At 38.7% G+C, this 16,583-nt stretch overlaps 2 protein-coding genes across 2 annotated transcripts; both read right to left on the minus strand.

Moving 5' to 3' along the window:
* Positions 1-8,232: 8,232 nt before the first annotated feature.
* LOC147481774 (uncharacterized) lies at positions 8,233-8,892 on the minus strand. Its single transcript, XM_086579041.1, has one exon. The coding sequence runs from the start codon at positions 8,890-8,892 to the stop codon at positions 8,233-8,235; it is 660 nt and encodes a 219-aa protein (XP_086435167.1).
* A 1,426-nt stretch (positions 8,893-10,318) lies between these two features.
* On the minus strand, positions 10,319-10,783 carry LOC147481775 (uncharacterized). The gene has a single exon (XM_086579042.1). The coding sequence runs from the start codon at positions 10,781-10,783 to the stop codon at positions 10,319-10,321; it is 465 nt and encodes a 154-aa protein (XP_086435168.1).
* Positions 10,784-16,583: the final 5,800 nt, after the last annotated feature.

Here is a 16,583-nt window from a genome sequence, read left to right on the forward strand (position 1 = left end):
GTAGGTTCTACAACCATTGTGTACATAGACCATACAACCCATAGGTACTTTCTCACAAAGACAGATGCTAAACAGAGATTGATTCGTCGAATCCTTCTCCTACAAGAATTTACCTTAGAAATAAAAGATAAAAAGGGTCAGGCAATGTGGTAGCAGACCATCTTTCAAGGCTAGACCATGATTATGATAGTAATTCCAAGTCAATCTCAAATTCTTTTCCTGATGAGCATTTATACACCATCTTCTCCTCTCCTTTGTACACTGACATAGTCAATTATCTGGTGACTAAAAAGCTTCCTACTTCTTGGCCCCGCAGTGCTCGAAAAAACTTCTTATCCACAGTGAAAGTATTACTTCTAGAATGACCCCTACATTTTCAAATATTGTGATGATAAACTTATACATCGTTGCATTCTTAAATGGGAACATCACGAGATTCTTTCTTTTTTCCATGACCAATCTTGTGGTGGTCATTTCAGTGGTAAGAAAATAGCAGCCAAAGTTCTCCAATGTGGTTTTTCTAGCCTTCTCTCTTTTGTGATGCACATGACCATTGAAAAACATGCATACGATGCCAACAGCTTGGCCATATTACTCAATGAAACATGATGCCCTTAAATCCCATTCTCATTGTCGAATTTTTTGTTGTTTGGGGCATCGATTTCATGGGTCCTTTCCCAATCTCTCATGGTTTTCTCTACATTCTGGTAGCTATTGACTACGTATCTAAATGGATTGAGGCAATGGTTTGTCGAAAAAATGATCATAAGACCGTCGTGTTTTTTTGTAAAGGAAAATATTATTTCACGATTTGGCATTCCCAAAGCTATCATCAGTGATGGGGGTCAACATCTTTGAAATCAAAATTTTGAAACCTTGGTAAAAAAAATATGGAGTTGCCCACAAGGTAGCCACTCCATATCATCCTCAGACCAGTGGACAAGTGGAAGTCTCTAATCGAGATATTAAATCCATTTTAGAAAAAATAGTTAATTGATCAGCTCCCAAATGTGTATTTTATTACCCTTACATTACTGCATTACAGCCCTTCTTATACATAATGAAAAGACAACCTATAGTTTTTATTGCATTTTTCAGGTTACAGAGCAATTCAGACCATTTATCATAAAAGCTATATTTTAGCATTAAAAGGAGCCTTATTTACGCTTATTATAAAGATTCGAAGCTGTTATGAAAAAGTGCTGAAAAAGTCAAAGTCAAAGGACAAAGGTCAAGGACGCCAAACCAGATAGCTGAAAGTCAAGTCCTTAACTCAAAAGACCAGAGATAGATGTCCTTGACACAAAAGAACACTTTCTCTAAAACCTAGCTTGATCAAGAAGAAATCAAAAAGGAAAAGCAAAAAGGAAAAAGGAAAAACATAAAACAGACTTGGTGAAATGTCTCAAATATAGAGGGAGAGGGCAAATCAGTCTTTTGTAAAAGTAGGGGTATAAAAACTCAAAAATAGGATGATGGAAGGCATCTACACTAATAGAGAAAAGGGTTTTTGCGACTGTTTTAAAATGTTATTTGTGACTGTTTTGTTCGAAACGGTCACAAATGGTAGAAAAGAGCTTTTGTGACTGTTTTGAAATGTTTTTTTGTGACTGTCGGATTTAGAACCGTGACAAATTCTTTTTTCTAGGAAAGGTTCATGTATTGCGAACTCATTGTGGATTATTTGTAACTATTCTCCCAAAACAGTTAGATATTCCTCATTTTATGTCACAGTCTCATATGACCCATTTAGTTTTCGGTCTAGTGCACCACAACTCCACTAAAAAATAACTACTTAGATACACAAAGTCACAAACACAGCCCAGTGAGCCCACGTTCAGATTCATGGCTTCCTTCAAACACTTCTAGCCCATACTGTACGTGCTCTCCTCTCCATAAAAAAAAAAAAAAAAAAGGTTCGAACACCCACGACTCTCTCTTCACTCCAATTTCATAAAGAAAATTTTGGTTGGTTAGGAACTCCAAAAATAGTCTCACTAGGGTTTTTGCTCCCCATCTACTCGATCTATCTCCCCGATTTCTCCACACACCCGTAGATAAAATGGCAAGGTTACTCTTCTCTCAAGCTCGTCTGCCTACACGAGTTCCCACTCCTCTTGCAATGAAGTTTAGGGTTCCAGATCCATCCGACAACCAATTTTATTCAAACTTTAGAGGAACCTTTCTCTCTTCTTTCTATGGTTTAGGATGATGAACTAGATCGAGGACGAAAGCTAGCTTAAAGTAGGAAGATGAATCAGGCAAACCCCCTTGCAGTCTGATTTCTCTCTAGCACAAAATTCTAATTATTTTTCTTTTTAGGTTTCTCAATTTGAGAATTACAGGAGCATATATAACTAATTGTGTATGAACCTTTCGCTTAATGGGGTATCTTCGGAATTTGAGGTACTGTTGTTTCTTCTCTTCCATCTACCGTTTTTCTTTTGTTTGCAAGAGGAACTATTATCTACTGGTTTCGCAATAGTTTCCCTGTTGCCGCCAAGTTTCTTTGATGTAAAAGGTTAAATCTTTGTTGGTTTAATAGCTGGGGTTGCTCTATTGATTGAACTAAACTAAGTAGCCTATTCAACTGAATTGGATCCATGTCCACTTCTAGTCATGTAGGAACCTGACACACATGTCATTGAATGGCTAAAATTTTTACTCACTAAAATTTGTATATTTTTGTTGTAGGACCACGAGATCATTTCGATTTTCTTTCTTCTTTCCTATTTTGATTTTGATATTTGGGACTTAAGTAGTGTACGAAGATCAGGTAATGTCCTTTCAATATAAGCAACTGCTTGCTTCCTCTTTGATTTATATGTCAGGAGGGAGATCAGAGTATTGCTTTTCTTGTTTGTGGATTTTTATTTCAATTGTTTGTTATATAAATATTTTAGTCAAAAAACTAATTATGTTCAGTGGGTTATTGTGCAACACCTTACAACATGTACTTTGGATAATGACATGTTCTGATACTCGCCGATGCTGACTATAGTTTGCATTTGTAATCATATGAAGATACAGTGCTACGGGATGGAAAGGAAATCCTTATCCAGGTAAAGTCAACAAAGATGACATCCTAAATATTTTAATTGATTGGGAAAATATTTCTATTTATACACAGGATTCCCCCAATATTAGTTTGTGGTATTAGCGTTTCAAACTTGTTATATATTATTAAAACGAGAATATTAGCAATGATCTGTGTGCTTTAGAATCGATCGCTTACAATAAATCTATGCAATGCCACGTTGTTTGTCTATACTACGTGCTTGTTATGCTCACTGGTTTGATGAAAACCAGGCTTTCAATTGGGAGTCACATAAAAATGATTGGTGGCAAAACTTAGAAAGGTTCCCGATATTTCAAAATTTTGGTTTACATCAAGATGGATACCACCGCAATGATTCCTTCTCACCGAAGGTCACCTATCTTAGAAGTGGTTTGCCAATTCATTTACTTTTACGATATACACGGCTTGTGGTTTTATCTCCTTCTTTTGACCTCTCTTGAAGGTTACCTACCACAGAATCTTTATTTTGAACACTTGTTAAAACTTTTCTGCAAAAAAAGATGAAGCAAAGATAATGTCGAGCAATGGTCGACATCGTTATTAATCATCGTGTTGGAACTACCCAAGGGCATGGGGGAAGATATAATCATTATGATGGGGTGCCATTATCATGGGATGAACGTGTTGTCACCTCTTGTTCTAGTGGACTGGTAAAAATTATTTATTCTGCTCTTCGTTTTCCCTCCTGAATTGCTTTAAGTACTATTTTTAGATATTTCATCAACAAGTAGAGTTGTACATGTGTAAACCTGTTTGCATGACTGGTCTAGGGAAACCAAAGGACTGATGACAACTTCCACGGGATTCCGAACATAGATCATACCCAAACTTTTGTTCGGAAAGATATTATCTAGTGGCTATCCTAGCTCCGCAATAATGTCGGATTCAAGGATTTTTGTTTCGACTTTGCAAAAGGGTCAGTAGATCATAATTGTGTTTATAATCTTTGTGAACTTGATTTTCGTACTTATTAGCTCAATATACATTTCTTGATGTTCAACTTAGCTATCTGCCGAAGTATGTCAAAGAATACATTGAGGGGGCAGAGGCAATCTTTTCTGTTAGGGAGTGTTGGGATTCATGTAATCAAATAATGCTTCCTAGTAAAAACATTCAACATTCCGATGTGGCTACTCCTGGGTCTTGCAAAAAATCATGGCGTTCTTATGCTACTTGGTGCAAATAGTACGGGTATGATGTCTGGTATAAGAGGAATGATGATGTCTCAGCTTGGATTTTAGGGAATTGGCTCACTAGTTATGTTAAATATGGTCTCATCGGTTATCCAAGTCTATCTTGGTTTGTAAAGTTTCAATGGAATATGTGTTTGTGAATACTATTTTGAAACTTAATGGATTATGTTTGTTTAGAAAAAAGATTATCAGTGCAAGTCAAATTCAATGTGGAATATGATGCAGTTTTTGTTTGGCATGTATTCACTATTTTTTTATTTTAAAAAAAAGTATATTTATCACAGTTTTAAGAAAACTGTCATGACTAGGTTTCCTTTATGTGACGGTTACAGGATGATTACATTATTGTTTTGTCAAAAGCGTCACAAATTATTTGATTTTTTGTGACGGTTTTTAAGTTTTTGTTATTGTTTTATGTACGGATATAGGCTTATCTAAAACAAATATTTGTGACGGTTTTGGGAAAAAAATAAATGACTCCCACTCTGTCACGGTTTTGGAAAATAAAATCAGTGACAAAAGACTTTTTGTCACTGTTTTTAACAGTGATATAAAACATTTTTTTCTTGTAGCTAGACTTATTCTAGTGTCATGTAGGAGTAGTGTAGGATTTTATTTTTCAAGTCATTTACATTCAAGTTCTTTACTTTTTGTTTTTCAATTAAATCAAGTTATTTCCTTATTGTTTTTCAATTCAATCAAGTTGTTTCCTTAAAGTCGTTCTTCATTTCTTCATGTTGTTTCTTTCTTTCAATGTTTATTCTTTCAATCCTTAATTCAACAAGTCTTTCTAATGTTATTCATACAACTAGAGTTAGCTAAACAAGTCCTAAAAGAAACCTACGTACCTTCCTTCCTTCTAAAACTCCCCAATCATTCAAACTCCAAACAATTTATGGTGAACCTCATTCAAAACAACTTTGAAATACTAAACACTAAATCTACTTCAAATGGCGCCACCATCATGGATTGGAGGAGCATGAACTTAGGTTGAGCATTTAAGGAGGGAAGCATCACTCTCACCATTTCATTTCTTGTTTTTTTTTTAATTTTCATTGATATTTTTTGTTATTTTTCACTACTGATCTGTTTTATTCCAAATCTAGGTTCAACATTCAACCGCTGGAGAGAAGCTGAAGCTGTTACTGGAAGCCAGATGAACTTGGCCAAAAAAGACTAGGCGATCGCCCGCGTGTCCGCCCATCCACCTCAGTACAATGGCGTCTTATTTTTTCACAGTTCGAAGATTTTTTTTTTTTTTAACTAGGGGTGAAGGATACCCCGACCTTTTATTTAATGGCAACCTCGCAAGTACATTTTCCCTTCTTTATCCCCCTTGATCAGTTCATCAAGTTTTTGATCCATAGGAGGAATAAAGTACATAGTTTCATTTACACAATTTCTACTTACTTTTGCTAGATAGTCGGCAGCTTGATTTCCCTCCCTAAATACATGCTTAAAATTGGCATGTACAAACTTTGAGACCACTTTTTTTAGCTGCGCAAACAAGTTTCTGCAGTACCAAGGAGGCTCTTCTTTGGAGCTCAAAATCTGAATGGTTCTCATAGAATCTGATTGCACTTGTAGCCGCTGAATATTTAAGTCCACAGTTCCTTCCAACCCTTTCAGCACTCCAAGAAGCTCCTGATAAAGCACAGACTGTCTTGCCGAACTACCACCAAAAGCCATCAGCACATCACCATTACAATCTCTCAGCACGCCCCCATAACTAGCACTTCCTGCCTGTACCGATCCATCTGCATTCAGTGTTGGTATCTCGTCCTCTGCTCTGTTCCATTTTACCCATGTCTCCTCCTCTCGCGTGTAGTTTACTCCAATTCCTAGCGATCTCAAAATCCTCTTTGTTGCCTCATCTTCCTTTACTGTTTTCATCGACTTTCCCAAATAGATTTTCATGTTATTCAATACCTTCAAACTCACATCATCAGCCGATCTAAACCTCTGTTTCTTTAGTCTCCAGTTCCTCTCTGTCCAGATTGCCTGAACTGCCGCGCAAATCATAGCCCGTATGATCTCATTTGCTACTGTGGAGGTACGACAAATCCGTATTAAGTAGTACCATTCATTGTGAGAAGATTTAACCATTTCCGGTAGCCCCATAGCTCTTTTGAAGTTTCTCCATACCAGCTGTGAATACTCGCAATCAAAGAAGAGATGGCCCGAGCTTTCCTCATGTCTGTCACAGAGACAACACTTTGACGTTCCAATCACCTTCTTTTTCATCAGTCGATTCTGCGTAGGTAAAGCCCCCAAGAACAGAAGCCAGATAGTAAATGAGTGTTTTGTGCGAAAACTTCCCCATACAATCTTGTACCATTTTACCTTGTTTCGGACATTTTTGAGTGCTGCATATGCTGAGGAAATCGTAAATGCTCCTGTACTGGTTGGAGTCCATGTAATCTGGTCTTTTTCAGTGTGAGAATTTATCTCAGTTTCCATTATCCATTTCTTAACCCTTAACTGGAAGATCGCTATAGTTCTCACCAACCCCTATCGGTGATCACTTTTGCGACCTTTGCATCGTCGGTACTACATGGCCAAGGAGGTGTCTCGCTGTTCATTTTGATAAGAGGCCCCGAAAGCACCATGGGTCGTGCCGAAGCTTAGTCTCCTCTCCTTTTGCTATACTGATTACCTTACTTAACCTCCAAGCAATTTCCGATGCTCCATCACACCTCTCCAAACCCAAGAGCAGTCTCGAGGGGTTTTCATCGTCCAAAAAATTTCCTGTTTTATATGATTATCCCATGACCATCTAACCCACAAACACTCATGTTTCTTTGCAATTTTGAAAACCAAGCCACAGTAAGCAGCTTTATTCCAAATCATTGGGTCCAATATTCCCAGTCCTCCTTGATCTTTATCAAGAGTGATCGACCCGTGACTAGCATGATGCATCTTTTCGGCCATATTTGATCCCGCCCAAATAAATCTATTACACATCTTTGCCACTCTATCAAGTACTGTCTTCGGAAGGACGAAAGTTTGGGCCCAATACGACAGGAAAGATGAAAGGACAGACTCTGCCTGCTCTGTTAAGATCTTTGTTCTTCCAGTTTGAAATCCGAGCTGTGATCTTCTCTATGAGGGGCAAGCATTCCCGTATACCTAGTCTCGAGGCTGTAAGAGGTAGCCCTAGGTAAGTAACAGGTGGAGTTACTAGAGAGATGTGCATTGCTGCAGCTAGCTCTAGTCCTTCTTCCACAGACATACTTCCAGTGAGAATTGTAGTCTTTTCATTGCTAAGATGTAATCCTGTTGCTTGAGAGAACGTGTTCAGGATATCTTTGATAGCCATGACAGACTCCATGTTACCTTTGCAGAAAAGAAGAACGTCGTCTGCAAAACAGAGATGGGAAATGGCCAGCTTCTTGCACTTGGAATGGGCTTTTATTCTTTTCGACTGGAGCCCTAGATTTAGAGAAGCACTTAAGACCTCCATGACAAGCACAAAGAGGTAAGGCGAAATTGGGTCCCCCTGTCGCAGCCCTCTCTTACCTTCAAAATACCCTTCCGGCGTCCCATTTACCATAACAGAGTACCAAGGAGATCGTGAGCACATACGCAGCAGCCATTCAATGAAAACAGGGGAACTGAAACTTTTGTAAGATGGCCTCAAGAGCATGCCACGACATAGAATCATAGGCTTTTTTATGTCGATTTTGATAGCACACCTCTTCGGCCTTGCTTTTCAAGATAGCCCCTTAGTAGCTCATGAGCTATCGGAAGATTATCTTGGATAGTTCTTCCGGAATAAACGCAGATTGGGAGCAAGAAACCAATGAGGAGATACAAGTCTTCATTCCGTTGGTTAGCACTTTAGACACACACTTGTATATGGTATTACAACATGCAATGGGTCCAAAAAAAGAGGCAACACTCGATGCATTTTTCACTTTAGGAATAAGACAGAGGAAAGTGGAGTTTATACCTCCCCTGTCATCCTTTTATGGAGAAAAATGTGTTTGATAGCTCTTTTGAAGTCTTCTCCAACAGGTTGCCCAAACTTTCCTTGAAGAAATAAGCATTAAACCCATCCGGCCCTGGTGCTTTGTTATCCTCCAAATCAAACAAGGCTTCTTTGATCTCAATATCAGTAATAGGTGATGCCAAGAACTGCCTCATATCAAGAGAGACCTCCTCCATATTCAGACTATTAAGATATCCGGCATCACATGTAGCAGAGGAGGTAACCCCAAGAAGCTCCGAGTAATATTCCACAAACGCCTCCGCTACCTGTTCTTTTCCTTCTCTTTTTACCCCTTGCGCATCAGTAATATCCCAAAAAAGTTTTTTGGTCATCCTCTCCTTTAGAGCATTGAAGAAGTATCCACTACATTTATCACCAAAGCATAACCACTCAATGTCAGTTTTGTGAAACATATCAGCTTCCTCAAGTCTGATCAGAAAGCAGAGTTTTTCTCTTATTTCATACTCTTGGGCACTCAGAGCACAATCAAGCGGATTTTTATGTAAGTTCTCTTGAACTACCTTCAGCGCCTTCCTTGTCTCTTCCACCAGTCTATGTGTGTCACTGCAGTACTTCTTTGCCCAGCCTTTCAGAACTGCCTTCAAGCTCTTTAACTTTCTTGTTAACATGTAATCAGGGTTTCCATGGTCTATTATTTCCCAGCACACTTTTAGCGAACTCTCAAACTCTTGATGGAGCATCCAGAAGTTGCAGAATCTAAAAGGTGGGTGGCTTCGGATAGAGTTGAGGAAAGATATTACCATAGGGCAGTGATCGGATGGTCCTTGAGGTAAACATTCCACCTTTTTCGCCAATCTTAACGAGGACCAAGCTGTGTTTACAAGACACCTGTCAATTTTTGACTATTTCCTCATGTGGTCGCCCCCACTGTTCCAAGTATAAAAGCATCCCATTGCTGCATGATCAAAAAGTCCAGCTACATTTAGGCATGTTGCAAAGGGCTGCGTTTCTCTCGGATGAACAACTCTGTCTCCTATTCTCTCATGCGCGAACAAAACATTGTTGAAGTCCCCCATTACACACCATGGGCCATGAGTTCCTATGCTGATTGTCTTTAACTCCTCCCACAAAATTAGTCTATCCTGACTATTATTACTTCCATAAACCATAGTTAAGCAAAAGGAAAGTCCATATCATAAAGAACGTAACTTTTGCGAATGAATAAATTGGGAGCCTTCCACTTCCTTTTGGACAGCTACAAAACTACTATCCCAAGTAAGCCAAATTCTACCTCGTTTCATCCTTTCGAGTAATTGTGGACGGTCTCCCAATTTGGGCGGGGCTATATCAACAATTTTCAAGTACTTGTCCATCTTCACTTTTGTTTCCAAAACCCCATACACCTAATCTCATTATCCAAAATAAACTTACACATCTGTTTGGCTTTTAACCCCTCATTCATTCCCCTTACATTCCGGTTGCAAATTTTCATCATTGAGAGTCGATTACGGTTCTTCCGCTTACCACTCCCTTTTTGTCGACCACTTTCCTCTCTTCCCATTTTTTACTTGTCGCTCTATAGTTTTTTCTTCCTCTAGGCTCTAGTTTGAACAATTTGTTCCCTCTGTAATCACTTGTAAATTCCTCGAGAAATGTTTGAATCTCCAAAAGTTAAGTTCGATCCGACAAATCATCATCTTCGAGACCAGCAAGCTCTTCAAAGATATTCCTTTCAGCACAAAACTGTTCTGCTTCAGAATTTCTATGTCTACTCTGTTGGTTTGGGGTTTGGAACACTTCCACTGGCCTTTCGTCCTCATTGTTTATTTCAAAACTGCATTCCACCCTTCCTCGAGCGATCAAGTTTATGTTTCCTTGTCTTTGCCCCTTCACTAGTGCTTGCTTGGGCTTGCTGCCATACCACTATCTGCATACTAGACCCACTTCGGCCATCTGTTACCTCATTTTCTGTTGCTCCTACTACCCTGATTTCCACCGGCCGCTCTGTGATTGTTGTTGCTGTTTCAAGATTTCCCGCACCAAACCGGCCGCGAGGATTCCCCGGGTTCAACTTCTCTCTTTGTTTCTATACCTTCATTTGTTTCTCTCGATAATTCTGCCCTGCACTGGCCTCCTTTGCACCCATACTCTAGTGGTCCTGCCAGCACACTTTCCAGCTTCATGCCCAAATTTATTACAAGTAGTACATGACAGCGGCTTCCATGGATATTCTAGTGGGATAGTAACCTCACGGTTTCCTACTTTCACATTTATGACTTCCTTGTATTCATAGTTTACGGGAAACTCAATACAAAACCGGGCAAAGGACAACCTTTTCCTTCTTGCAGTGGCATCATCCATAAACATTGGACTTCCTCCCACCAAACTTGCAAGATATGACAACCCTTCAGAAGTCCACATCTCTTTGGGTACATCCATAAGTTTTACCCATAGAGGCACCGAGGCTACCTTATTCTTATAGCTATCCACCTCCACTGTCCACGGCTTTAGAACAAATACTCTACCCGCGATGAAAATAGGTCCTTCATCAAGAACCATTTGTCTATCTTCCGAGCTTGTAAAACTCATATAGAACAATTCTTTGTCAGTAGTGATATCAAAAGCACCATTTAACTTCCATTTCTTTTGTAAGTGTTCCTTCACAGACAAAAAGGAGAGTCTTTTGTCCAGAAAATATCATACAAGGTAGTCATCCCACTCTTTGATGCCTTGTTCTAATAACTCAGTGGGGAACTGAGCTACGCCATTCACCATGACAGGAGTGAATTCTTTGAATGCAACTGTTGACTCAAGTGAGCCATTTCGTCCAAACAGCGCCCTCCAAGAGTTGTTTCTATTTTCCCCATTGATGGTTGTAGCTGAGGGGAGGGTTACTCGAAGAAGCCATCTTGTGCTTTTGGCCTTGCCGGAACTCTCACTATTATGCAGTGGAGGATTTTACCCAGAAAAGCAAGAAAACAAGGGTTTAGCAGATAAGCCTAGGAAGACAAGCTGTTTTTTAAACTAAAAGCGGTAAAAAAGAAGACACAGGATCACTGTTGTAACTTAAGTTATATCACATCCATTTTCTCCAAACTTGGTCCCCATTTGTGACATCATTTGTGACAGTTCGAAGATTTTTGATTGGTGGTTTCAACTAAGAACCCAGATTTTGTAATAGAGTAGTATAAATCAGTGGACTTTGTTGTAATAGATAGAAATAAAGAAAAAAAAATTAAAAAAAAAGAAAAAAAAATGAGTTTTGGTTGATTATGTGGATGAACATGAGTTGAAACTTGGTTGAAGTTGTGAAACTTACCAAGAGTTAGAGTTTTCATTGCCTTGGGAAGTTCAAGCGTGTGAGGCGAGTCGTGAATCATACGCTCGCGCACTTTGAATCAACTTGGTAATCAACACTCTAATTACATTTAACTCTAGTTAATCTAGATAATTTATCTAAACTAGTTAATCAATTAGATTAGTAATAGTGTTAGTTTACTTTTATGTTTTGGGCCCTTGAAGGCAAAGTTTTTTAATTATCAAAAACTCGGATTATAGGCTTTTTAAGTGGACCTTTTTTGTAACCTAAAACAGGGAACGCTAGAACGGTTGGGCCTGATTCTTAGATCATGCGCCAACCAACGTCGCCTTCTCCTTAAGAAGTGTGTAAACACGGCTTGAAAGGTATATTCTAAACCTTCTAGAAGCCCATGTAAGAGCATATCTTGTGTGTTCAAGCATGTTTATGTGATTGTTTGAGTTTTAATTTACGCACTGCAATTTACATTCATGCATAAGGCTAAACCCGAGCCATATAACAACCATTGGGAAGTCATTCCCCAATGTAGATAAATTGGACATTGCTTGATTCTTGAACCCTAGACCAAACAAACAAATTAAAATCAATCAACTAAAGCATAAATTAGTCACACTCCTCCATAAAAGGACAAAAATATAGCCATGAGGATTTAGAGTAATCAGTCACTAGATTCCGGTGGACCAACTACCTTCCTCACTCCCCTTCCCCAGATTCATCATGAGTGAGATTCTTGGTAGCACACCACTTCGTGAAGTGATTGCCTACTCTTCTGAGCCGTGTAGTAGATCCATCCTAGTCTTGTGCCCAATTGTTCCTTTGAACAAGGCATAGTAAATTATAGACCCAACAAAGATTTTCAAAACTCCAAACTTGCAAAAACGAATTTCGATTGCTTGGACATATACTGCATTGTTTGCGCATGTTAGGATAGTTTTGTTGTCTTGCTAAAAATGCATGATACTGCGTTCAGGCACTACAAGTATTAGCAAGAATAAAACTTACTCACGTAGGAAAGCACGTCATCCAAGACAATCTCTAATTTCTTGTCCACCACTTATTAAGATGGCCAGCGAAGTAGTGCAAGCCGAAGAGCCTCTCTCCTACTTTTACACACCGTTGCAAGATGGACCTCCATCTTGTATACGACTCACACCTCTCACGACTGATTTTTGCATTCCACCAAACGTGTTCAATCTTCTACCCATCTTCCACGGGTTAGAACACGAGTTACCGTACCAACATTTATGCCTGATACACGAAGTATGTAATACTTTCCACCATCCGGGCATCACTGACGATCAAGTGAAGCTACGAGTGTTTCCTTTCACTCTAGCTAGTAAGAGTCACGCATGGCTTCTTTCTCAAAAGCCCGATTCTTTTCGATACATGGGAAAAGGTTGTGTTCTCCTTCATGAAGAAGTACTTTCTGCCGAAGAAAATAGAAGAGATAAGAAGAAAAATACATTTCTTCAAACAGAGTCCGAGTGAGACATTTTTCGAAGAATAGGATAGATTTTCTAACCTACTTCATTCATATCCTCACCATAAACTATAAAAAATCCACTCTATTCCAATGTTTCTTCAAAAGTCTTCTACAATAACACAAAGTAACCCTCGATATCATGAGTAATGGTAATTTTTTGGATAGAGGTGCAACCGAAGCTTTAACCTTTCTTGAAAACCAAGCTGAAAAGAGTACCCATTGGGGCAATATAAACAATTCCAGAATAGCCCAACCCAGTACATCTAAGGTAGTGGTATTTTTAAGGTGAAATCCGATCCTGAAATCAAAACTTTAATTGAAACCCTCACAAGAAAGATAGATGCCCTCACAACCAAACAAAAAGACCAAACCCCTTATCCTGTCATGAACATAAATACCTCACCATCTAATTTCTATCTAAGCTTAAATCATATAGATGCCACCTGTCCCTATATCACAAACCTATCATTACTTCAACCAGAAGAAGTATGTGCTTTCAATGTACTAAATGTACCATGAAGACAACATCCAAACTTCGCATAGACTAATATTCTACAAACCCAACCACCTCTAGGTTTTAACAAACCAACAAATACATTCAGAGAAGGACAAGGTACCTATAACAATCAGAATAGAGTATTGGTTCCATCCCAGTTTAACCAGAACTACAAAAACCCACCTATTAACGACCAAAGAGGCCTAGTTCTAGTTACACCATCAACTACTGTCCAAACAGATAAGCCCATTGAAATAATGTTATATGTAATGCAACAACAAACCCAAATTACAGCCTCCATGCAACAATCTCTAAACTTGTTAGTGCAAGACCAAACCCAAAAGGATGCATTAACAGGACACAAAGTTCAAATCCTTAAAACCCAAAAGATTAAAGCAGTCATAACCTTGCGTTCTGGCAAAACGGTTGATAACAAAGTAGTCTTACCAAAAGACCCTGCACCTATAGAAGTACCAGTTCCAGTACCAGAACCATAAATTGAAAGCCAGATACCTCCACATATCCCTTGCCAATGTTCCAGTTCTTAAACCATCAACTCATCCACCTGACCCAGTTAGGTAATACAAACCAAAGGCACCTTTTCTAGCACATTTAATGACACCCAAAGAGGATGAAAATTTTGATAAAATTAGAGAAACATTCAAGAGTCTTACCATAAATTTACCATTTCTCAATGCCATCAAGCATTTACTCAAACATGCCAAGTTTCTTAAGGATATGTGTACCAACAAAAGAAAAACTAACATTCCAAAAGATGCCTTCCTTACAGAACAATTTCTATCCCTCACAAATACTAACAGAATCGTCAAATATAAAGATCCTGGTCATCCCTTGTGCTATAGGAGACAAGTACACAGCCACTGCCTTGCTCGATATGGGAGCAAGTGTTAACCTCCTTCCACACTACCTATTTAAACAACTTGATTTTCATAAGCTTACACCTACCACTATGACCTTATAATTAGCTGATCGCTCCATCAAATACCCAAAAGGCGTAGTCGAAAATGTGCTCTTCAAGGTTAAACATTTTTACTACCCCGTTGATTTTGCCATCCTTGACACCGAAGTCGCTAATGATTCTGTACCCATCATTCTAGGGCACCCATTTTTGGTAACAGCCAACACCCTCATAAATTGCCGTTATGGATCTATGACCATGTCTTTTGGAAATCTCTAAGTAGAAGTCAATATTTCTAGATGATGCAATAGTAGATGGAAGAAGAGTTGGATGGAGAAGTTAGTATAATAGATAGTGTAGTGCAAGAGTATTGTGACATGACTTTCCCAGAGAATGAGGTGCATCAGTTCTTATCCTTCAGAGATTTAGAGTTCGATATGAATCATTATAAAGAAGATACCACTACCACCTTAGAATCCGTTCCTTTATACAATTCAGATGATGAGTTACCTAAACATGAAGAGATATACCCAGCCCAAGTGTTTACTATGGAAGAACAAAATCCTATAAAGACCTTGTTACCTATATCACTTACTCCTGCCCTTAAGCCTCTCCCTCCTGACCTAAAATACATCTATCTTGATACTAATGGTACTTATCCCATCATCATTTCATCCCAAATGTCAAAAGAGGAAGAAGAGCACTTAGTTAGAGTGATTCAAGAACATCATTCTACCATTGGTTGGTCTCTTGATGATATAAAGGGAATTGATCCTAAAATTTATACCCACCATATTCACCTGGAAGAAAATGACAAGACCTTTAGAGAGCCGCAGCGTCGGTTAAACCCAACTATGAAAGAGGTAGTAAGGGAGGAGATCTTAAGATTACTGGATGCTGGAATCATTTACCCCATATCTGGCAGCGAATGGGTTTGTCCTATTCATGTGGTGCCAAAGAAGTTTGGGATTATAATGGTCGGTAATGAGGAAGGGGAGTTAATAATTCCAGCACGAGTTCCCATCATGTCTGCCATATGTAGATCAGATGCTGAAACATTTAGCAAGACATGCTTATTACTATTTCTTAGACAGATATTCAGGTTACTTTTAGATCTTAATTGACGAATCAGATTAGGAAAAGACTACCTTCACATACCCTTTTGGAACTTATGCTTATGCATGTATGCCCTTCGATCTCTGCATTGCACCTGCCACATTTCAACGCTGCATGTTACACATTTTTAGTGATATGGTGGAGAGATTTATGGAATTGTTTATGGATAATTTTTCCTTCTATGGAGATTCTTTCGATGATTGTCTATCCAACCTCTCCAAAGTATTGGCACGCTATCAAGAAAAGAATCTAGTCTTTAATTGGGAGAAGTGTCACTTCATGGTTAAAAAGGAAATAGTGTTAGGTCACATTGTATCTAAAAATGGTATATAAGTCGATAAGGCTAAAATAGACAAAATTTCTACTCTACCTATTCCACAGAACATCTATGACATACGAGCCTTTCTAGGCCATGCTAGATTTTACCGAATATTCATCCAAGATTTCCCAAAAATTGTTAAACCCTTAACTAATCTTCTTATAAAAGATGCACCCTTTAAGTTTAACTCGGACTACATGCAGGCTTTTGAAACGTTGAAAGCCGCCTTAATAACTGTACCTAAAATTCAACCTCCTGATTGTTCAAAACCATTTGAGCTCATGTGTGATGCCAGTGACTATGCTGTTGGCACCGTTCTAGGTCAAACACATGATAAAGGACCTACAATTATTTACTATGCAAGTTAGAAACTAAATGAGGCTCAACGGAATTATAGACGACTATTGAAAAGGAATTATAAGCCATTGTCTATGCTTTAGACAAATTTTGTCCGTATTTGATAGGTTGAAAAACCTTAATCTACACCAATCATGCAGCACTTAGGTACCTTATCGCGAAGAAGGATGTAAAGTAGAGGTTCATCCGATGGATTCTCCTCCTGCAAGAATTCATGTTGGAGATAAAAGATAAAAAAGGTGTTGAAAATGTAGTCGTTGACCACCTATTGAGGGTAACTAATGATAGTGATAGTGATTCCTATCACATTTTAGATTCTTTTCCTGATGAGCACCTTTATGCGATCCTTT

This window comes from Coptis chinensis, chromosome 8 (genome assembly GCF_015680905.1).
Source record: "Coptis chinensis isolate HL-2020 chromosome 8, ASM1568090v1, whole genome shotgun sequence".
Lineage (NCBI taxonomy): Eukaryota > Viridiplantae > Streptophyta > Magnoliopsida > Ranunculales > Ranunculaceae > Coptis > Coptis chinensis.